Genomic DNA, 24,438 nt, shown 5'->3' with positions numbered 1-24,438 from the left:
GGTTTATTTATGGACTAAGTTAAATTCCAGTTGTCTATCAAGCTGTTACTTTCTATGGAAGGTCTCAGAACAGCGCTGATGAATTATTGTTGGGGTATGTTACTAAGGTCTGATAGTGATCTCCATCCACTGCTAGAACAAGGTGTCAGGGATGCTACAGATGCACTAGGTCACTTCATCTCCTCACAGGTCGGGTGGTGGAACCTCGCTGCTGGCGTCATGGGGAAGTTTTGGTCCCCAATCCAAATGGAGCTGCAGACTGAGCCTGCACTTTGCTGATCCATTCACTGTCCTTGGATATAGTTAAGTAATGCACTTGGCTATCTCCAGCAGTGCCTTTGAGACTGAATGGAGCGGCAGGGCTTATGCATGGTCTGATGCTCTATTTGGAACAGGTTCCACATTCTCCTAATCAGCTAAGGGTCACAGTGGTGAGATCCATGGCGAGCCATTCCTGTGGACAGGGGATAACATTAAAACTTGTGACAGCCCCTTTAAATGTGAATAAGTGGTAGCAGGGCTGGGCGATTGTGGCCCAAATCATAACCTTACAGCATTGGTAATTCAGGCATGATCTGCCTGTTTTATGGTTCTGAGGTTTGACTAAGCCAAATTCAATATTTGGAGTCTTCTCCACATTTCAGCTGTAGACCTGTTTCTGTGACTTGCATAGAATACACATCCCCCATAGCCAAAAGATGAGGATTCTGCCCAATCGACCCCACTTTAGTAACTCAATCTCCCTGGTATATGTATTTGAAAGTGAGTTTCCTAAACCAGACCTCTCCTTATCATGGTGCGGTATCCACGTACCACCCCCTCTTCCAATGGTGTCCAAATTTTGCATTTGCTTTTCCCAAACCTTATATCCTCATAATATTCAGCTTTTTATGCCCAATCTTCCAGGTTTATACGATGAGAATAGTAACGGCTCACACTTGGATCCTCCTCGATCTTCTCCCAGGATCCCAGTTTTTTTGTTCTAGCTCTTTATTTGTGGAGTTCTGAGCACTAACCTGAGCTCGGGGCAGGAAGGTGTAAAATCCTATAAATAAGTTCCAGTTTCCTGACTTAGTCGTCAATGTGACCTTGGAATAATTTTGGCAGCCTCGTTAGTTATCTGAAGGTTTTGCCTCTGTTCCAAGTCCACAGGTGAAGACGTCTTATAGAAATAGAGTCTTAGAAATGGCTTTGTAACGCTTTCGAGATTTATATACCTTTATAGAAAGCACAATTCAATATATCATGTATAAATTCTATACCAACCAACCATAACACTAAAACCACTTACATAATATAATAATAATAATAATAATATAATAATAATATTGTGCGGGGTCTCCTGTATGACCCAGATATAATGTTCTGATGAACGTTCCCCTTGTATCCTCGCTGCTACAGTAAGCGTCCGGCTATCTGCTGTATCTTCTTATTGCTCAGAATTTTTTACAATTGTCATATATAATGAGTTATCCTTGTTTCTTTGGACTAATGCATCATGGGTAATGTGAATACATTGTAACAGTTACCTATAAATTTGCTTCATTAGTCACTAATTATTTACATTGTCCGATGTCTTGTGATTCAGAGGCTTCTGTGTTACTAGCGTCAGTGCTGCCATGTCTTCTCCTTTATGACTCACACGGATATTCAGCTTTATTTATGACTAATGTATTCATTTATACAAAGTGTTTATAAGGGTGCGGAGAGGAATGACAATATCTTATGTGTATGGCCGTTCCTCCTGATTCCCTCGCCAGCATGCCTGTGTCTTCAATGGGGAGAGAGGAAGTTATTGTCAGATTGACCAAAGGATCAGGCTTGTTGAAATTCGGCATGCCTGAACCTGTTTCCATCAACATATGGTGTTTGGGATACCTCCATTTTGGAATGAAGAGACCGGGCAGCAAGTGCAACACTCCATGCATTTCAAAGGGAGTCTGAAGGGAGCCTAGAGCTGTACTTCGACTATCCTTGGCACTCCCATTGAAGTGGATTTTGGGGGACAAAAATCCACTGTTGTCCAAGGGTTCAATCCCTCCACTGACCTGGATAGTGTGTTCTACGCCTGTATAAACCTTCATACATGATAACTTATCAGTTTTTCTGCTGCTAATATTCCCATTATGGCTACAGCACATTTTATATTTGTCTCTGAGACTGTGGACATGTACAAAAAGAAGCAGTCTGCCCCCTTCCCTTACTCATTACTGATGCTACTGGTTACTTTAGATGTAATTATGCCAGGAGTGACTGTAAAATAGCAAACAAATACCTGAGAAAAGCCCAAATGACCATACTATAGGAGATCCAGGACTGCAAATTAAAAGGTAATCAGCTAAAACACACAAACATCTATGACAACAGTCAGGAAAGCTACTTGCTCTTTGTGAGTAATGTCCCATCTGTAATAACACAACCATCTAGAAGTAAATGCAAGTACAGATGTGCAGAATGTTCAGTCCTTTGCACAGAGCAACAGTTTGCAGACAATGTGCAGGCTCTAAAAAGAATCAGTTATTCCTCTCTCCAGTCTGTGGGAAGACAGAACCTCTTCTTTCTACTCACTTATCTGATGTATCTATGGACAGGCCTTAGCTAGCAACAGGGAGTGAACTGCAAAGTACCTAAAGTGCATTACATATTGGTATAGAATCTGTGAAATGAAGCTACGTGTCTGAAAAGTTAGTGACTATTTAAGGGTGATTCTTGATTTTATTTTCGATCTTCATGTTTTTGCTGAAAGCTCAGTGAGCTTCCATGGGTCGGATATATTTGATGCCGCCTCATTGTCCTACAACCCAACTCCGGTGAAGAAGAAAATTTGGATCAGAAGGTCAAAGGCTTTATGGAAGACTCTGGGGCAGAGATCACATCAATTGCCCGATTCTTGATGGCGAATTATCCTGTGTCAACCTGTTGCTAATTTTCCTCAGATGGACAAACCCTTTAAGAATCTTCCATGGACCAATTTGTGTCTAATTGTATCTTAGCTATAGACACAATGTATCTAATACTGTAAATGTACAAAGACTACAAGGGAAAGACTGTTTCAATTTTCGACAATACGTGGTTTGGAGAGGAAGGGAACTTGTTGGAGTTCTGGAGTGCCTGGGATTACCATGGTAACTGTGTTTGTTAAGCATATCTTTTGTCTTATGTTGCTATTTCATGAATTGAGTGTTACCTCCCCCCTTCCCACCTATTCATGACCACTCAAACCCAAGTCGTTGCCTGGTTGGAATTCCTTCTTACCCTAGAATTGCGTATCTTTGGCATCTCTTTGACATGTTTGGCACCTGCACCATATTTTCTGCAGACCAGCCAGCCAATTTCTATCTAGACGACAGTCTTGTGACTTATTGATCCACTAAGCCGAAATCTTCAATGAAGATGTGACAGTCTAAGACACCGAACTGGTGGAAAAGGAGAGAAAAACTGATGAGTGTCTCTGCCCATAATTCGGTCACATTTCAGGGACCTCTGTCCGCTTTATTTTATCTGTCCACATTACTGATCACTTAAAGGGGCCATGTCCTGTCTAGCCGAATCTATTGCCATTTACTTATGGATTGTGATGAATGTTTTCATTTTCTGTCTTATATTGAGATGTTCTGTAGGTTCTTAGATATCTGTACAAGCCCATTGCCCATCTGTATATAGTCCAATCCAGATTATCCTTTTTTTGCAGAAATTGATACATTGTATTGTTGTCTTAAATAATGAGAAAACCCATATCCTCATGTCTGACCCGAGCATGTTAATGTCTTCTTATTTCACGAGTCCATAGCGCTGCTTGGTAGCGAATTCTCATACTTATGCTGTGCTTTGCATAATGAGAGCTTAATGATAGTGCAATGCAGAAAATTGGTATTTTAGAGCAATTAACCGCGACGTCACTGTAGAACAAAAAAGCTTCTCGGTGCCATTTTTGCTGCTTATTTAGTATATAAAACGAGGCGCAGCTCCTGGCATGGTAATAGGGGACCATCATACACCTAGCAATTCCTGGCAAACCACATGCCCAGAGACAATCAGGGGCGACACATTTAATTTTTTCCTATGGAAAGGTGATTGGTCGCTTTAATGCAGAATAATACGAATAATGCAATAGTGTCAGATTGCAGGAGCAGGTTCCTGTGGTGCTTAATGTGCCTGAAATGTCAGGATCTCATCCAAAAGGCCAAATCTATGTGCGAGTATCCAGGAGTTTATCTCCTAAGCTTTCTTTTTAAGGGAAACTATCACGTCTGAGATTCGAGCTCACCTTGGTGTCAGTAAAGGAAGAATCTCCACTGTCTACGGCTTCATCTTCATTCACCTACCGGCCTCACTATATTAAATGTCATATTACACCATTCAGAATAAAGGGGTGGACGGGAGTGGAGAAGAGCTGGGGTCACTTGGAGGACTCGGCATCTTCATGATGTGGCAGGTCTACTATTGATTAAAGTGGTCACAATGTAAGGCTTCGTTCGCATCTGCATTGGTAATCTCTTCAGGGGACCGTATTTGCAAGCGGTGTGCAGTGAAAGCACACGGACCCCATAGACTATAATAGGGTCCGTGTGCTTGTCGTGAGATCTCTGCAGGGAACATGCAGACAGGAAAGTGAATAGCAAAATTATGTGAACCTTTGCATTCAGTATCTGGTGTGACAACCCTGTACAGCAATAACTGCATCTAAACGTGTCCAGTAATTGCTGATAAATCCTGCACATTGGCTTGGAGGACTCGGGCACATTGGTGGCTTTCCTCCCATGAAGCATCTTCTCAGGTCCTCCTAACTCTTAAGGTCAAGACTTTGACTTGGCCAGTCCAGAACTTTAACCATTCCTTGGTAGAATGTCATTTGTCTTTAGAGTCGTTACTTGCTGTATGACCTATGATCTCTTGCGATTCAGCTCACAGATGTCCTGACATTTTCCTTTATAATTTGCAGAATTCCCTGCACTGTCAATGACGTCAAGTTGTCCTGGCACAGATGCAAAGGACTTCAGTTACTTCGAGGTTACATTGGGTTTCCTTGTGACCTTACTATTATACACCTTGCTATTGGCGCGATCTGTATTGGTCTTGAAGTTCCCCCATTAGTACATAATCTGTCTTGCCCTTTCCTTGGTGGAGTCTGAACTCTTTAGAGATGGTTTTGGAACCTTCTTTCAGTATCAGCAACTCTTCTTCTAAGATCCTCAGAAATCTCCTTGGCTTATACCGTCATACACTTCTACAAACATCTGATCACTGGGGATCCCATTTGATGAACATGATGGGAATAGATTATTTTTAGGGTAAATTTCCTCACGTTTCCTGGCAGAATGCGTATGTTTCAGAAATACTCCCTGGTTGGTTTGCAATGCAAAATGCATTGTGGAAAAACCGCACGGTTTTTCCAGCGCTGTTTTATTCTACTGCGTTTTTTGGCTGTGACTCGTTGCATGGGGCCTTACCCTAATAAAGGTTTTGGATTTATTATACAAGTAACTTTGGGTTTATAAACACATCATGGGTATGGTTTGCATGGGTGTGGTTGCCTGCAGGTCACGTTTGGCTAGTATTAGCCATTACCTTTTGAGTAGGGTTGAGCCAATCTTGAGATTTCAGGATTGATTTTAAAATCCGATTTTCGAGCATTTTCCAGCCGATCCCGATCGTGAAATCCGATCTTTTCCAATCCTGATCGCTCAACACATTGCAGAAAGTTCACAGAGTTTTCCTCCGCGGACTTTCTGTTGCAATTATACCTACGGGGAAACCACCGGTGTTTCCGTAGATATAATTGACATGCTGAGATTTCCAAAACCGTGCGGGTTTTGGAAACCTTGGCATATCCACACGGTGGCTTTTACCGCAGAGTGGCCATGGGATTCGCTAGAATCTCATCCACTTTGCCTGTACTGTCTGCATTTCTGTCCCGTGGGCCCGCAGCCTCAGAGAGATACAACATTTCCAAAAAGTAACATTAAATTTGCAAAGCTAACCCAGATCTGTGCGGCATCTTCTTGGGCGTTCTGTATAAGAAGTCATTTTCGGAGATTTCAGCTGCAGTATTTTGTCACCAAGGAGACCTAGACTTGAGGAGATGTTTCTGCCCTTTCTGCAAGGAAAGCCTTTTCTGGGTGTGCGGCCGTGGGCAGGGCGTTTATCATGGCCGAGGACTGAGCTAAGATGTGATAGAAGTCTTAGTGTTATGTTTATAGTGAATGAATGACATGAAATCCCATTAAGTGAGGAGCGGCCCCCACTTATTTCCTTGTTTTCGGTGTCGGCCCCCGTTCCATATAATCGCTACGATCCAAGAGTCTCTGTTCAATTTTAATCTTGTAACTTTATGAACAGCCGCGCGCGTCCTAAGATAAGGTAAGCTCGCCGCTCCTCCATTTTTTTCCCGTCCGCCGTTGCTATCGAGTTGAATATCACATTTTCATGGCGCTTGTAATAAGCAGGAATACTGACACCAGAATTAATTTGACATAACGTCCTCAGCCAATCTGTTGTATGTAAGGGGGGGGAGGGGCGGGGGACGGGGGGCGCTCGGTGAAATGCGCTTTTTTAGAACAGGTTTTCTGGAGATTAAATTTGAAAAGCCATTAAATATGTTTCACGCTGTAACAGAAGCAACAAATGTGCGACAAGCGGTTCCACGCTCGAGTGCCGCTACTTTATTACAAATCCAATACCCGTCCTCAGTACTTGGAGCAGACGCTCGAGGCTCATACTAACAACATTAGGAAAGAAAACAATGGACGTGCCAGATTTCACTTCATTCATACAGTCAGTGCGACATTTCTATTGGGACCGCGCCAAATTGTAACACTCCCGGGAGAACCAGGCCAGCGGAGCAGTGATATGTGATATACTATAGGGGCACAGAACTTACTAATATCCCGGTCTCCACTATAGCCTTTGCCCTGACCATGGCTCAATGACTTAGTGTTACCCCCTCTATGGCACCTGAACGTAGACTCCCGACTATCTGCCCTAGCGTAGACCCCTGACTATCTGCCCGAGCGTAGACTCCCGACTATCTGCCCAAGTGTAGACCCCTGACTATCGGCCCAAGTGTAGACCCCTGACTATCGGCCCAAGTGTAGACCCCTGACTATCTGCCCGAGCGTAGACTCCCGACTATCTGCCCGAGTGTAGACCCCCGAATAGCTGCCCTAGCGTAGAATCCCGACTAGCTGCCCTAGCGTAGAATCCCGACTAGCTGCCCTAGCGTAGACCTCGACTATCTGCCCGAGTGTAGACCCCTGACTATCGGCCCAAGTGTAGACCCCTGACTATCTGCCCTAGCGTAGACTCCCGACTATCTGCCCGAGTGTAGACCCCCGAATAGCTGCCCTAGCGTAGAATCCCGACTAGCTGCCCTAGCGTAGACCTCGACTATCTGCCCGAGTGTAGACTCCCGACTAGCTGCTCGAGCAGTGGCGGATCCAGGGTTTGCGGGGCCCTGGGCAATTGACTTTGGCGGGGCCCTACTTACTGGGGGTCTCGCACTTCTAACCTGTACTTCCCAACTGTTGAAGACTAGAAAGAGGGAACAAACGCGCGCCGCAGCAAATTAGGCCCCGCCCACTTTTATGTTGACTCCACCCATTCTCATTCAATTTTCATGTGATTCCACACAGTATAATCCTCCTACAGTCACCCGTAAATTATATCTCCCCCCATTTTCATATACACCCTTTATCCACCCCTAGTTTCATGTCCCCCCCTCTATCTCTGTCCCCAGTTTCATGCCATTCTCCCCCTTTATCTGCCCACAGTTTCATTTCCCCCCGTCTCTGCCCCAGTGTCATGCCGTTCTCCCCCCTTCATCTGCCCCAGTGTCATGCCATTCTCCCCCCTCCATCTGTCCCAGTGTCATGCCGTTCTCCCCCCTCCATCTGTCCCAGTGTCATGCTGTTCTCTCCCCCTCTATCTGCCCCAGTGTCATGCCATTCTCCCCCCTCCATCTGCCCCAGTGTCATGCCGTTCTCCCCCCTTCATCTGCCCCAGTGTCATGCCGTTCTCCCCCTCTATCTGCCCCAGTGTCATGCCATTCTCCCCCCTCCATCTGCCCCAGTGTCATGCCATTCTCCCCCCTCCATCTGCCCCAGTGTCATGCCATTCTCCCCCCTCCATCTGCCCCAGTGTCATGCTGTTCTTCCCCCCTTCATCTGCCCCAGTGCCATGCCATTCTCCCCCCTTCATCTGCCCTAGTGTCATGCTGTTCTTCCCCCCTTCATCTGCCCCAGTGTCATACCATTTTCCCCCCTCCATCTGCCCCAGTGTCATGCTGTTCTCTCCCCCTCTTCATCTGCCCCAGTGTCATGCCGTTCTCCCCCTTCATCTGCCCCAGTGTCATGCCGTTCTCCCCCTCCATCTGCCCCAGTGTCATGCCGTTCTCCCCCTCCATCTGCCCCAGTGTCATGCCATTCTCCCCCTCCATCTGCCCCAGTGTCATGCCGTTCTCATGTTCTCTCTCACACACACACACTCACCATTCCTCGTTCCCCCGCAGCTCTCTCCCTCATACACATATTGTAGCCGCGATGTGATGACGTCATCACATCGCGACTACAAATGCCGGAGCTCAGCGTTAAAGCAGGAGCTGAGCTGTGACAGCTCCGGCTTTAAACACCTATGCATTCAGCTCATCGGCGTCCTACCGCCGATGAGCCGAATACATAGGCGTTTAAAGCAGGAGCTGTCAGCTCCTGCTTTAACACTGAGCTCAGTTGGAGTCGGGACATGCCGACCGGGACCATTTTGTTAGGTCCCGGCCCCGCTCGCCCGGCCCTGGATCTGCCCCTGTGCCCGAGTGTAGACCCCTTACTAGCTACCCGGGGGCTAACAGTGTAAAGGACCTCTTAAATAAATTTGCAAGGAAAATACATGGTTCTTCTGAAAACAAAGAAGTCCTAAAAGTGGGGGGTTTAAGGTTTGTACTAACTTTTTAGGCAGACTTTCATGAGACCAAATCAAATCAAATCAAACAAGCTTTATTGGCACGTCTGTATAGATATTTGGCATTGCCAAAGCTAGTAAAGTGGGGGGGTGGGGGTATGGGGGGGGTTTAATTTGGGGTATAACAGTCCGTGGGGTCTCATCTTCCTCTTAGTTGGTTACCGCTATATGGGGGGGTGGGGTGGGGCAGGTGGTTTGGGGTATAACAGTCCGTGGAGTCTCATCTTCCTCTTAGTTGGTTACCGCTATATGGGGGGGTGGGGTGGGGCAGGTGGTTTGGGGTATAACAGTCCGTGGAGTCTCATCTTCCTCTTAGTTGGTTACCGCTATATGGGGGGGTGGGGTGGGGCAGGTGGTTTGGGGTATAACAGTCCGTGGAGTCTCATCTTCCTCTTATTTGGTGACAGCTGGACACGTATTGGGCAGCGATCTCCACAGTGGCCTCTTCTTCTCCCAGTAGGATGTAGAGTTTCCTCTTCTCATCTGCAGATATGAAGTCTGGGATGTGGGCAGAGAGTCTTTGGTAGTAGACGGCCCTCACAGCTGAGTATTTGGTGCAGTGTAGCAGGAAGTGGGTCTCGTCTTCTAGGGCCCCCTGGTCACAGTGCTGGCACAGTCTGTTCTCCCGTGGCTTGTACGTCTGCCTGTATCGCCCCGTCTCTATCTCTAGGTTGTGGGCGCTCAGTCTGTACCGGCTCAGGGTCTGTCTGTGCTTGGGGTGGTGTATTCTCTCCAGGTAGGTGGCCATGGTGTAGTCTCTTTGTAGGGATTGGTACACAGTGAGTTTCTTGGAGTTATTTATTGCACTTCTCCATTCCTCGATGACATGTCTCTTTTCTGACAGGGATGTGCCAAATTTTCTGTGATTGTTTTTTGAATATTCTGCACTGTCCTGGAAAATTCTGTGGTTAGAGAAAATCTTTAAAGATCTGTGAAATTGAGAATTATATTTATTTACAACAATGTTTAACTTTTAGTTGTCTACAAAAGTATATATGGCTATGTTCAATGGAAAAGCCCTTTAAACCCTTCATTGCTTTAGAGCTGTGGTGGTGAAGCTATGGCACACGTGCCAGAGGTATCACTCAGACTCCTCTCTATGGGCACCCATCTGTGGAGCATATTGTACAGTGTGGGAGCCACTTTGCAGCAAATTGTATTGTGTGGGCCACTGTGGAGCAAATTATACTGTGTGTGGGCCACTGTGGAGCAGATTGTACTATGTGGCGGACACTGTGGAGCAGATTGTACTATGTGGCGGACACTGTGGAGCAGATTGTACTATGTGGCGGACACTGTGGAGCAGATTGTACTATGTGGCGGACACTGTGGAGCAGATTGTACTATGTGGAGGCTTCTGTGGAGCAAATTGTACTGTGTGCGGGCCACTGTGGAGCAAATTGTACCTGTGTGGGGGCCACTGTGGAGCAGATTGTACTATGTGGAGGCTTCTGTGGAGCAAATTGTACTGTGTGAGGGCCACTGTGGAGCAGATTGTTTTGTGTGGGGGCCACTGTGGAGCAATCTGTACTTTTTGGGGGGCCCCTCACTATGTATATCACACAGTATCTGTTTTATAGCAGACATGATATTAGTACAGGCTGTAATAACATTGCACGGTCACTATAAAACAGATCCTGTGCAATGTAAATAGTCAACATTAATTGTTCAAGATTCTGCTAAATGCAAACTATTACCTTTCAGTATAAGGGTGCATGCACACTACGTAACGCCGGGCGTGTATGAGAGCCGTACACGCCGGCATTACGGCAGACTGCCGAACACTTCCCATTCACTTCAATGGGAGCGCTCATAACAGCGGCGTTTACGAGCGCTCCCATTGAAGTGAATGGGAAGTGTTCGGCAGTCTGCCGTAATGCCGGCGTGTACGGCTCTCATACACGCCCGGCGTTACGTAGTCTGCATGCACCCTTATGTTGTTTTGTATCATTGAAGCCTCTGTAAAGCCCCATTCACATGACTGTATTTTGTGGGTCTATAATTGTGTGTCTGCACAGTATTAAGGTGAAATTGCTGTGTTGGCACTTTGCAACACATTATTGTGTTTTGGGTTGCATTTGGTTCGCCATCACTGCTCTAGAGCATCTCTACTGGTCTAGATCACTGTGGATTTTTTGTTTTAGCGCCTTCATTCCTACACAGAAGTCAGTATTAAATGCATTAACCCCTATTATACCAAGTATTTGGATATTTCTGCACCTCCAGGCTTCATATATACAACTTCAAATCTATTTCACTTTACCGGGTGAACAGGCCTGGAGGGACAGGGGGCCTGCAACCAGCTGGAGATTGCCAGGGCCTTGCACCATCATGATATCGATTTTTGATATTCAATTTTGTGCAAAATTGGCCTGGCGTTCTTTACCCATCTGCAAAATGTCTACGTGACCCAACTAAACAGATCTTGCAAGAAGGATGTCTGCAATTATAGGGTTTGTAATCGAGGTCAAATTTTTGTGTCTTTGGGTTAGAATTATATGGTAGGCGAACCCGAGGAATTTGTGGGATGGGAAATACTGGATTAGACCGCAGGGAATCTCGGCCATACGTCTCTGTCATTGTGTCAGATTGCAGGAATTGGTTATTCCGTTCTCCCAGATTGATCCATCAGATTGTCGTCAGCCTCGTATTCATTACACTTCTCTGCTATTGATCGTGTCTATAGCTGGAGATAGAACTATGATTGATCACAATGGCTGCGGATCCGGTGTATAAATACATTATCATCCAGGGATTCTACAAACATACAAGTGTGTTCTGCTCTTTGCTGCCCTATTTGTATGTCGTGAAATATTATTGCAGGCTGATCAGGAATCCCTATTAGACAAATGTCCGTCTGTCCCGCAGCCTATAGCACCAGTCACTCTGTAGACGTCATTGTATTCAGAGCAGTTTTAGAAATGGAAAGTGAGTTTGCATTGGTGACTGCGGGCAAAACAATGGTCAGCGAGGGTTTGCAGATTAGTATATATAGTATATGTCATACAATATGGGGCTAGAAGTGAACTTAAAGGGCATCATTGTCTGGTGCTGTAAGGTGCGCTTTTCTGACAGTGGAAGGCTATCGGTACCAAAACTGACAGCACTGAGATCTCTGCAACTGGGGCACATACCGGCAAACCTGATAGTCCGCTGCATTCACCATACTGTCAGTATTATGGCAACGATTGACACCCCTAATGTCAGAGGTCCTCTATTGTGTAGCGTACCTCCACTTTCGGCTATGCCATCCAGTGTCTCAATAGTTAACATGTTGCAACCAACTTGTCTGCTCCCCTCATGTTTGCATGGATTCCTCCCACGCTCCTAGGAACACACTGCCAGATTAATTGGCTTCTTGTGACATCGTCCCTGAGAAGAAAGAAATGTCAGATATCGAGATATTTCGTCTTCATCTTGTAGGAGACAATAAGTGCGTATCTGAGATAAGGGACAGAGACTGATAGAAACAGTGACAGTCCTTGTACTGCGTTGTGGAATATGTTGTTGCTATATAAGTAGTAAATCTACAATACACTTTATTAACCCTCTGCGGCCATTCTTCAGTTTTTTCCTTCTGCAATCTGTAATTTGCTGGTCTGGGAACATTATTAGAGCTTTGCTGTGTTGGTGCGGCTGGCAGAAGACATGTGCGGGCTGCATGTGGCCCACAAATCGATGGCTGGACACCATTACCCTGTGCAGATGGTGCAGTAAACACAAGTAGGAATCAGCTGTTTCCAGATCATGTTTTTGCAGTTTCTGCCGCTCGGTCTGACACCTTCTACCTATTCTGTCTTTGCAGCGTTTCACCATCCGGTTGTATTTCTCAGAACCCCAGAACATGAAACCACTCTGGTAACAAGCTGTATACTGTATACACAGTCACTATGTAGAGTTGGGAGCCTACTATGATTACTCAGGGTTTATGCGGCACAGCAGACAGGATGCACAGACAGACATCGGCCCATCTGCCACCATAGTAGTAATATCACCAGGGATAGTCACACCATCGCGGAGCCTTGTTGTTAAGACAATGGAATGTACAAGAGACGGAAACAGTGCGGGATCTCCAGCTGTTATATCATAGTCCTCCGCGTGTGCTGCCAGTCATTGTAACCATCATGTACCACTTAAAGGGGCACTCCTACCAACATTCCTATAAATCATAGCCCTCCGCATGTGCTGCCGGTCACCATACTGCTCATGTACCACTTAAAGGGGCACTCTTACCCACATTCCCATAAGTGAGACACATGATGTGCGCATACCTCCCAACCGTCCCGATTTCCGCGGGACATTCACGATTCCGGTGACGTGTCCCACGGTCCTGGTTGGTGGGAGGTATGCCCCGATTTCAACTCAGATCTGCGCCCGGAGGGGGCAGAGATGGGGGACATGAATCTGGGGGCAGAGATGTGGGGACATGAATCTGGGGGCAGAGATGGAGGGACATGAATCTGGGGGCAGAGATGGAGGGGACATGAATCTGGGGGCAGAGATGGAGGGGACATGAATCTGGGGGCAGAGATGGAGGGGACATGTCTCTGGGGCAGAGATGGGGGGACATGAATCTGGGGGCAGAGATGGGGGGACATGAATCTGGGGGCAGAGATGGAGGGACATGAATCTGGGGGCAGAGATGGAGGGACATGAATCTGGGGGCAGAGATGGAGGGGACATGTCTCTGGGGCAGAGATGGGGGGACATGAATCTGGGGGCAGAGATGGGGGGACATGAATCTGGGGGCAGAGATGGAGGGGACATGAATCTGGGGGCAGAGATGGGGGGACATGAATCTGGGGGCAGAGATGGAGGGGACATGTCTCTGGGGCAGAGATGGGGGGACATGAATCTGGGGGCAGAGATGGGGGGACATGAATCTGGGAGCAGAGATGGAGGGGACATGAATCTGGGGACAGAGATGGAGGGACATGAATCTGGGGGCAGAGATGGAGGGACATGAATCTGGGGCAGAGATGGAGGGACATGAATCTGGAGTCAGAGATGGAGGGACATGAATCTGGGGGCAGAGATGGAGGGGACATGAATCTGGGGGCAGAGATGGGGGGACATGAATCTGGGGGCAGAGATGGGGGGACATGAATCTGGGGGCAGAGATGGGGGGACATGAATCTGGGGGCAGAGATGGGGGGACATGAAACTGGGGCAGAGATGGGGGGACATGAATCTGGGGGCAGAGATGGGGGGACATGAATCTGGGGGCAGAGATGGAGGAACATGAATCTGGGGGCAGAGATGTGGGGACATGAAACTGGGGGCAGAGATGGGGGACATGAATCTGGAATCAGAGATGGAGGGACATGAATCTGGGGGCAGAGATGGGGGGACATGAACCTGGCGGCAGAGATGGGGGGACATGAATCTGGGGGCAGAGATGGAGAGGACATGAAACTGGGGGCAGAGATGGAGGGACATGAATCTGGGGACAGAGATGGAGGGGACATGTCTCTGGGGGCAGAGATGGGGGGGACATGAATCTGGGGGCAGAGATGGGGGGACATGAATCTGGGGGCAGAGATGGAGGGGACATGAATCTGGGGACAGAGATGGAGGGACATGAATCTGGGGGCAGAGATGGAGGGACATGAATCTGGGGCAGAGATGGAGGGACATGAATCTGGGGTCAGAGATGGAGGGACATGAATCTGGGGGCAGAGATGGAGGGGACATGAATCTGGGGGCAGAGATGGAGGGACATGAATCTGGGGGCAGAGATGGAGGGACATGAATCTGGGGACAGAGATGAAGGGGACATGTCTCTGGGGCAGAGATGGGGGGGACATGAATCTGGGGGCAGAGATGGGGGGACATGAATCTGGGGGCAGAGATGGAGGGACATGAATCTGGGGGCAGAGATGGGGGACATGAAACTGGGGCAGAGATGGGGGGGGCATGAATCTGGGGGCAGAGATGGGGGGACATGAAACTGGGGCAGAGATGGGGGGACATGAAACTGGGGACAGAGATTGAGGGACATGAATCTGGGGGCAGAGATGGGGGACATGAATCTGGGGGCAGAGATGGGGGGACATGAAACTGGGGCAGAGATGGGGGGACATGAAACTGGGGGCAGAGATGGAGGGACATGAATCTGGGGGCAGAGATGGGGGACATGAATCTGGGGCAGAGATGGAGGGACATGAATCTGGGGGCAGAGATGGAGAGGACATGAAACTGGGGGCAGAGATGGAGGGACATGAATCTGGGGCAGAGATGGAGGGGACATGAATCTGGGGGCAGAGATGGAGGGACATGAATCTGGGGCAGAGATGGAGAGGATATGAAACTGGGGGCAGAGATGGAGGGACATGAATCTGGGGGCAGAGATGGGGGACATGAATCTGGGGGCAGAGATGGGGGGACATGAATCTGGGGGCAGAGATGGAGGGACATGAATCTGGGGCAGAGATGGAGGGACATGAATCTGGGGGCAGAGATGGAGAGGACATGAAACTGGGGGCAGAGATGGAGGGACATGAATCTGGGGGCAGAGATGGGGGACATGAATCTGGGGGCAGAGATGGAGAGGGGACATGAATCTGGGGGCAGAGATGGAGGGACATGAATCTGGGGCAGAGATGGAGAGGGGACATGAATCTGCGGGCAGAGATGGAGGAGACATGAATCTGGGGGCAGAGATGGAGAGGGGACATGAATCTGGGGGCAGAGATGGAGAGGGGACATGAATCTGGGGGCAGAGATGGGGGGACATGAATCTGGGGGCAGAGATGGGGGGACATGAATCTGGGGAAGAGATGGAGAGGACATGAATCTGGGGGCAGAGATGGGGACATGAATCTGGGGGCAGAGGTGGAGGAGACATGAATCTGGGGGCAGAGGTGGGGGGACATGAATCTGGGGGCAGAGATGGGGGACATGAATCTGGGGGCAGAGGTGGAGGAGACATGAATCTGGGGGCAGAGATGGAGGGACATGAATCTGGGGGCAGAGATGTGGAGACATGAATCTGGGGACAGAGATGGAGGGACATGAATCTGGGGGCAGAGATGGGGGACATGAAACTGGGGCAGAGATGGGGGGGCATGAATCTGGGGGCAGAGATGGGGGGACATGAAACTGGGGCAGAGATGGGAGGACATGAATCTGGGGACAGAGATTGAGGGACATGAATCTGGGGGCAGAGATGGGGGACATGAATCTGGGGCAGAGATGGGGGGACATGAAACTGGGGGCAGAGATGGAGGGACATGAATCTGGGGGCAGAGATGGGGGACATGAATCTGGGGCAGAGATGGAGGGACATGAATCTGGGGGCAGAGATGGAGAGGACATGAATCTGGGGCAGAGATGGAGGGGACATGAATCTGGGGGCAGAGATGGAGAGGATATGAAACTGGGGGCAGAGATGGAGGGACATGAATCTGGGGGCAGAGATGGGGGACATGAATCTGGGGGCAGAGATGGGGGGACATGAATCTGGGGGCAGAGATGGAGGGACATGAATCTGGGGCAGAGATGGAGGGACATGAATCTGGGGGCAGAGATGGAGAGGACATGAAACTGGGGGCAGAGATGGAGGGACATGAATCTGGGAGCAGAGATGGAGGGACATGAATCTGGGGCAGAGATGGAGAGGGGACATGAATCTGGGGGCAGAGATGGAGGAGACATGAATCTGGGGGCAGAGATGGAGAGGACATGAATCTGGGGGCAGAGATGGAGAGGGGACATGAATCTGGGGGCAGAGATGGGGGGACATGAATCTGGGGGCAGAGATGGGGGACATGAATCTGGGGGCAGAGATGGAGGGACATGAATCTGGGGCAGAGATGGAGAAGGGACATGAATCTGGGGGCAGAGATGGAGGAAACATGAATCTGGGGGCAGAGATGGAGAGGGGACATGAATCTGGGGCAGAGATGGGGGGACATGAATCTGGGGGCAGAGATGGGGGGACATGAATCTGGGGAAGAGATGGAGAGGACATGAATCTGGGGGCAGAGATGGGGACATGAATCTGGGGGCAGAGGTGGAGGAGACATGAATCTGGGGGCAGAGATGGGGGGACATGAATCTGGGGGCAGAGATGGGGGACATGAATCTGGGGGCAGAGGTGGAGGAGACATGAATCTGGGGGCAGAGATGGAGGGACATGAATCTGGGGGCAGAGATGGAGGGGACATGAATCTGGGGGCAAAGATGGAGGGACATGAATCTGGGGGCAGAGATGAGGGGACATGAAACTGGGGCAGAGATGGGGGACATGAATCTGGGGGCAGAGATGGGGGGACATGAATCTGGGGGCAGAGATGGAGAGGACATGAATCTGGGGGTAGAGATGGGGGGACATGAATCTGGGGGCAGAGATGGGGGGACATGAAACTAGGGCAGAGATGGGGGACATGAATCTGGGGGAAGAAATGGAGAGGACATGAATCTGGGGGCAGAGATGGAGGGGACATGAATCTGGGGGCAGAGATGTGGGGACATGAATCTGGGGGCAGAGATGGAGAGGACATGAATCTGGGGGCAGATGAAGGGTGTATATGAAGCTGGGGGAGAGGCTTAAAGGGAACCTGTCAGGCGGTTTTCCACCATACACTGGCTCCATCATGTCATGTCCTGCAGATACTAAATATCCAGGTTGTCCCAAGGGCCGGGCGACTATTATCGGCCACACTTACTGACCTGGGTTGTTTCAGTGATTTCTCATCCATGTCTCCTCCTGTCTCACACCAGCCATTGGCTAAGAACCCACCAATTGTTCACTATGCGATCAGGATTCAGTGGCTCGCCGTGGCTTGTAAGATTGGAGTGACCTAAAATAATCAATTAATTGGGATTCTTACATATAATCGGCCAGTCCTAGGTGTCACAGGTCTGTAATATTTGCATCACCGCCTCCCCTGACCTCAACCCCATTGAGAAGCTTTGGAGTATCCTCAAGAAAAAGATCTAGAAGTAGGAGGCCATTGTAATATCCTGCAAGAACTAGCCACAAATTCTAGCATGGGTATAATACAGCCAAACAGTGCACATATAATACAGGACAGTAACGTATTCTTTCATAGTTACCTGCGGCATGTTAGTAGCTCTGATCACTGGTCTATCGCTTTCTTAGATTATTGAGGAATATCGGTTTTTGCTCTGTTTGTCCCTATAATGTATTTGCTTGAGTTGCTAAATATCATATTGGGCTACACTATGTCGTAGAAAGGGAAGGAAGTGTTACGGCATAAACCTGTGCACACCGCAGTGTAGGAGTATATACAGTATATACACTATAGGTATACAGCCCAAGCCAGAAGTGAACAGAGCCGAATTGATTTCTGTGGTCACAGCCCCATCTAGTGGATACTTAGAATATTACATCTATTATAGATTATTACATATATAGATTACTAGCATGTGCACGCAACTTCTTCTGCAGGTTGGTTGCGGCGCTGAGCCGCGTATATGTAGCGAACTCATGGTGGTTATGATCCGCCGCAGTCCTTACGCCACGGGGTCCCCTCCCTATTTACCACTCCCCCCCCTCCCCCGCGCATTAGGCCCCTTTTTCCCCCGGCACGCGCTCCTGCGCCCATGCGCTTTTTCCCCTGCATAGCTGCCGCGCCCATGGCACTCCTTCCCTTGTGGTGCAACTGTAGCCACCCCTCCCACTTACTGGTTCCCCTACCTCCCCACGGCATTGGCCCCCGCCAGTTAAACCCCCCTTGGAGGACCCCTAAACAGTAGGGTCGGCCAATAGGGGAACAGCTCAAAGACCTGGGATGACGTTATATCAAGTCCTTGAGTGTAGCCTGACCGACAAATTTTCTATAGCGGTCGGGAGTTGCGGGTGTGCAGGGGACTAGTATGTAGCCTATGTTTCAAACCGGGATCCAATGTATGTGTGTGCAAAATTGCAGCCAAATCCATGCGGCCGTTTTGCCGTGATTGAGGAACAAACAGATAGGATTATGGGGCAAACGGTGGCTCAGTGGTTAGCACTGCAGCCTTGCATCGCTGGAGTCCTGGGCTCTAATCCCGCCAGGAACAACATCTGCAAGGAGTTTGTATGTTCTCCCTGTGTTTGTGTTGAGAATTTTCTATGATGATGGAAAGTAATGATGTGAAAGAAAGCCTCCCTGTTCTGTGTGTATGGTGGTGCGGAGAATATACACGGACGCTATGGTTGTACTATGATGTATCCTCGCTCCCTTAGAGATCTTTACAGTATCTCCTTGGTGCCCAGACATTTGTATTATGTATTTATTTAGCTTACTTGTATAGCGCCCTGGATAGGCTGCGGCGGAGACACTGCAGCGTCCTACAGTCCCTGCAGAGTGGATGGGATTCTAGCAATTTTTGCAAATTGCATGATGTCAATTATATCTACGGTAACACCAGCGGTTTCCCTATAGGTATAATGGAAGCAGAAAGTCTGGAGAAGAAACCACATTGTGATGTTGGGAGTCTGACATTAAAGATTTGTGATACCTGGATGTATACTCACTAGCAGATAGATAGCAGGCTGTGCATGGATACAACGTATATACATTGTAATATCACATTCACATTGTTACTTATGGATTGGCTATTTCAGGCGTTCTCTTCTATTGTATTTCAGTTGCCCTTTGATGTCCTGTACGGCTGAACCCAACAGAAGAAGATGCCTTTGGTTAAGAGAAATATTGAGCCGCGGCATTTATGTCGTGGTGCGGTGCCGGATGGCGTCACCAGTGAGCTGGAATGTGTCACCAATAGTACCCTGGCTGCCATCATCAAACAACTGGGAAGCCTAAGTAAGTGCAAACCTATTATCCAGCCTGAGACACTGAAACGTCTATTGCAGGGGTAGGGAACGTACGGCTCTCCAGCTGTTGCAAGACTACAACTCCCAGCATGCATACTTACTCTGCTGTTCTTGGAACTCCCATGGAAGTGAATGGAGCATGTTGGGAGTTGTAGTTTCACAGCAGCTGGAGAGCCGAAGGTTCCCTATCCCTGCTCTATTGTGTATATGTGATATATATATATGTATATACACTTTACAATAGCACTGAACTATTTCATTCTAAGCAAGGCCGCCTACTAGATTATCCACCTACTATAGCCTGTAACATAACTGGGGTCATGGGGTCCGAGCTCCAACCAGATTACAAATTTATATTCTGCAAATCCTTCAAAAGACCTAATTTTTGACACCATATGACCACTAATAGTTAATACTGAAACTGAGAGAGAAACCCCCTGATTATCTGGGTATGACACACGCCGCGCCGCTATCTATGTATGTGCTACTGTACTGCGCCCGGCTCCTAAATCCTGAATCTCATCTTATCACTATGCGCCTCATTCAGCCCCCATACTTATAATGCTACACTACACTACACTATATAGGTTATGGTATATATGTGTGTATATGTATGTGTATATATGTATACGTATGTTACACACAAAGAGTTTATTAAACAATATGAATTTATTAATTGACGCTGGGATGAGATGTAAGCCGCCCCTGTGTGTCCATGTGATGGGCGATACAATAGGATTCCATAGTAATATGACGCTTTTCAGTTCCGCTAATAGTTCTATTGGACTGATGTATTGCCATTGCCCGTGCGCAGGCCGCCATGCCGAGGACATCTTCGGAGAGCTGTTTAATGAAGCAAATAGCTTCTACATGCGGATGAATTCCCTGCAGGAGCGAGTGGACTTACTGGTCATCAAAGTAACGCAGCTAGACTCCACCGTGGAAGAAGGTAAGGATTCCCACGACATCTGCCATATATTACTAGGGGGACAGGACAGGGATTCCTGAAACTTGTCAAACTTTATTGCATTGTGCATTGGGTTACATTAGGGTCTGCACATTCACTCTCCAGATCTGATTCTCTTTGTTATTTTTAATAGATTTACATAATTTACAGACTATTATTATATTTAGAGACAATCCCCTGCAAATATTAGGACTGGAATGTGTAATTGTACATGGGGCTAATGTAAGACTTGTAATGAATGGCTTTGCCATATAATGATACAATATGACTATGTAATGTTTCCATTATTACTGATTGGAGTCTTCATCTCCTTCCCTTGATCTGCTCGCTGCCACGATATTAATACAATTTCATTCAAAAATAAATCCTCTCTATGTATCCCCGCCGCCTCTTGTAGTGGCTCAGACGTTGTGGTCAGACGCGGGCGACCTTCTTGTTTCCTAAGTGTTACATTTCCTTCCCGAGCGTCCCATTAATTCATTGAAGTCAATGGGAGTCTTATTTTTACACATGTATTTTGCAAAAATACACGCGCGTTTACTCAGTGTGAATGCACCCTTATACAGGACAGAATATTTTCCTGACAGGAAACTGGGATTTCTTGAGGACTCTAACAGCCTAGAGGATGATCCTTACCGCACAATACACAGGCTGTGACCTACAGACTTCAGGCAGGATTGTGTTCCTACAGTTTCTTCCTACATGTCCTCCCACAATATCCAGGGTCTTCTCAAAATATCCAGGGTCTTCCCACAATATCCAGGGTCTTCTCACAATATCCAGGGTCTTCCCACAATATCCAGGGTCTTCTCACAATATCCAGGGTCTTCTCACAATATCCAGGGTCTTCCCACAATATCCAGGGTCTTCCCACAATATCCAGGGTCTTCTCAAAATATCCAGGGTCTTCTCACAATATCCAGGATCTTCTCACAATATCCAGGGTCTTCCCACAATATCCAGGGTCTTCCCACAATATCCAGGGTCTTCCCACAATATCCAGGGTCTTCCCACAATATCCAGGGTCTTCCCACAATATCCAGGATCTTCTCACAATATCCAGGGTCTTCCCACAATATCCAGGGTCTTCCCACAATATCCAGGGTCTTCTCACAATATCCAGGGTCTTCCCACAATATCCAGGGTCTTCTCACAATATCCAGGGTCTTCTCACAATATCCAGGGTCTTCCCACAATATCCAGGGTCTTCCCACAATATCCAGGGTCTTCTCACAATATCCAGGGTCTTCTCACAATATCCAGGATCTTCTCACAATATCCAGGGTCTTCCCACAATATCCAGGGTCTTCCCACAATATCCAGGGTCTTCCCACAATATCCAGGGTCTTCCCACAATATCCAGGGTCTTCCCACAATATCCAGGATCTTCTCACAATATCCAGGGTCTTCCCACAATATCCAGGGTCTTCCCACAATATCCAGGGTCTTCTCACAATATCCAGGGTCTTCTCACAATATCCAGGATCTTCTCAGAATATCCAGGGTCTTCTCACAATATCCAGGGTCTTCCCACAATATCCAGGGTCTTCTCAGAATATCCAGGGTCTTCTCACAATATCCAGGGTCTTCCCACAATATCCAGGGTCTTCTCACAATATCCAGGGTCTTCCCACAATATCCAGGGTCTTCCCACAATATCCAGGATCTTCTCACAATATCCAGGGTCTTCCCACAATATCCAGGGTCTTCCCACAATATCCAGGGTCTTCTCACAATATCCAGGGTCTTCTCACAATATCCAGGATCTTCTCAGAATATCCAGGGTCTTCTCACAATATCCAGGGTCTTCCCACAATATCCAGGATCTTCTTAGAATATCCAGGGTCTTCTCAGAATATCCAGGGTCTTCTCACAATATCCAGGGTCTTCCCACAATATCCAGGGTCTTCCCACAATATCCAGGGTCTTCCCACAATATCCAGGGTCTTCTCACAATATCCAGGGTCTTCTCACAATATCCAGGGTCTTCCCATAATATCCAGGGTCTTCTCACAATATCCAGGGTCTTCTTACAATATCCAGGGTCTTCCCACAATATCCAGGGTCTTCCCACAATATCCAGGGTCTTCCCACAATATCCAGGGTCTTCCCACAATATCCAGGGTCTTCCCACAATATCCAGGGTCTTCCCACAATATCCAGGGTCTTCCCACAATATCCAGGGTCTTCTCACAAAATCCATGGTCTTCCCACAATATCCAGGGTCTTCTCCTCCGCCTGTTACTGTTGGCTTAGAAAAGTGAAGAGCTACATGTCATAAAGTCATAAAGTCAGCTAACATTTCATAACAGCAATAGCCTGATATAGCTAAAGATAAATAGATAAGTATATACATAGATAGATAGATGTTATAATGTATCCAGGTGATGTTTGCACCTGCACATATCTCTGTATATCATCCCTTTTTCTCTTCCGTTTCCAGTATCATTGCAGGATATAAATATGAGGAAAGCCTTTAAGAGCTCGACGGTGCAGAATCAGCAGGTGGTGTCTCGTAACTCCATCCCGAATCCAGTGATGGAGATGTACCAGCGTTGCGACAAGCCTCCGCCACTCAACATTCTGACCCCATACAGGTGATACAGAGAGTATGAAGCCATGAGGACGTTAGCAATGTTTATAAAGCGCCTATATGGTGCAATGGTTGGAATTTGGAGCCAAACACACAACAGTAATTGACTTGCTGCTCCAAACCCCCAGTGCAAGACACTTCGCAACGTAGGATGAAAACCCATCCAGTACATGTGCGCTGTATTTCATAGCAAGTTCATATCTGTGATTGTGCCAAACCTGACCAATGCTTCCAACCTCACCTACTAGGTTACTATTCATTTCCAAGTATCTTGGAAGAGATGAAGTGTTAGAGTGGCCGACATGTTCTATTAGCTAGACAATGTGTACAATGTGCACCAGATTTATCACAGTGACTGATGATGTCTTTAGGTTGCATTGATATAACCTTGTAGTTGACTTACTTTGTACTTTGTTGTTTTTTGACACTATTTTGATGCATTTCAGTCACATCCCTTTTTGTAAGACTCCACAACCTAGAGACACCACATTGCGGCACAGGTGCGCCAGGTTTACGCCAGTGTCTAGTCTTATCCACAATAGTAACTCAGACCCATTGTATACAGGATCTGCCATCAGCACTTCTATCCCCGAAGGAAGTCAAAGAGTTTGTACCAGATTTGTGTTTGCTTTACCCCAATAACTGTTTTCCTAATTTTAGGGATGATAAGAAAGACGGTCTTCGATTCTACACCGATCCTTCATATTTCTTTAATTTATGGAAGGAAAAGATGTTACAAGCTACAGAAGACAAAAGGAAGGAGAAGAGAAGACAGAAAGTAAGTGTTATGTGCAGGTGTCTAGCAGGTGTGAACTCTTTGTACCAATCTATACCAGAATTCTGTTGAAAAAAATATTGCCAGAGTTTCATGAATAAAGGTCTGCCTTTCAAATGGAGCGCAAACATGGCATAAACTTAACCTATCTAATGTTAGCTTATCTAATCTTAGCCTATCTAACCTTAGCCTATCTAATCGTAGCCTATCTAACCTCAGCCTATCTAACCTTAGCCTACCTAACCTTAGCCTACCTAACCTTAGCCTACCTAACCTTAGCCTATCTAACCTCAGCCTATCTAACCTTAGCCTACTTAACCTTAGACTATCTAACCTTAGCCTACTTAACCTTAGCCTATCCAACCTTA

The 24,438-nt window shown here is 47.5% G+C and overlaps 1 protein-coding gene across 1 annotated transcript in view; it reads left to right on the top strand.

The window, feature by feature from the left end:
- Nucleotides 1–24,438, top strand: part of LOC142185122 (actin-binding protein WASF3-like) — a 38,499-nt gene that overhangs the window by 3,502 nt on the left and 10,559 nt on the right. The window contains exons 2-5 of the mRNA XM_075260378.1: nt 19,550–19,724; nt 20,550–20,684; nt 23,146–23,299; nt 23,956–24,073. Coding sequence (XP_075116479.1) covers nt 19,592–19,724; nt 20,550–20,684; nt 23,146–23,299; nt 23,956–24,073 — 540 coding nt within the window. The 5' untranslated portion in view covers nt 19,550–19,591. The remainder of the gene's footprint in view (nt 1–19,549; nt 19,725–20,549; nt 20,685–23,145; nt 23,300–23,955; nt 24,074–24,438) is intronic.

Source organism: Leptodactylus fuscus, chromosome 11 (assembly GCF_031893055.1).
Source record: "Leptodactylus fuscus isolate aLepFus1 chromosome 11, aLepFus1.hap2, whole genome shotgun sequence".
NCBI classification, from domain to species: Eukaryota; Metazoa; Chordata; class Amphibia; order Anura; family Leptodactylidae; genus Leptodactylus; species Leptodactylus fuscus.
The sequence above is the reverse complement of the archived record's forward strand: the minus strand, read 5'-3'. Positions and strand labels throughout refer to the sequence as shown.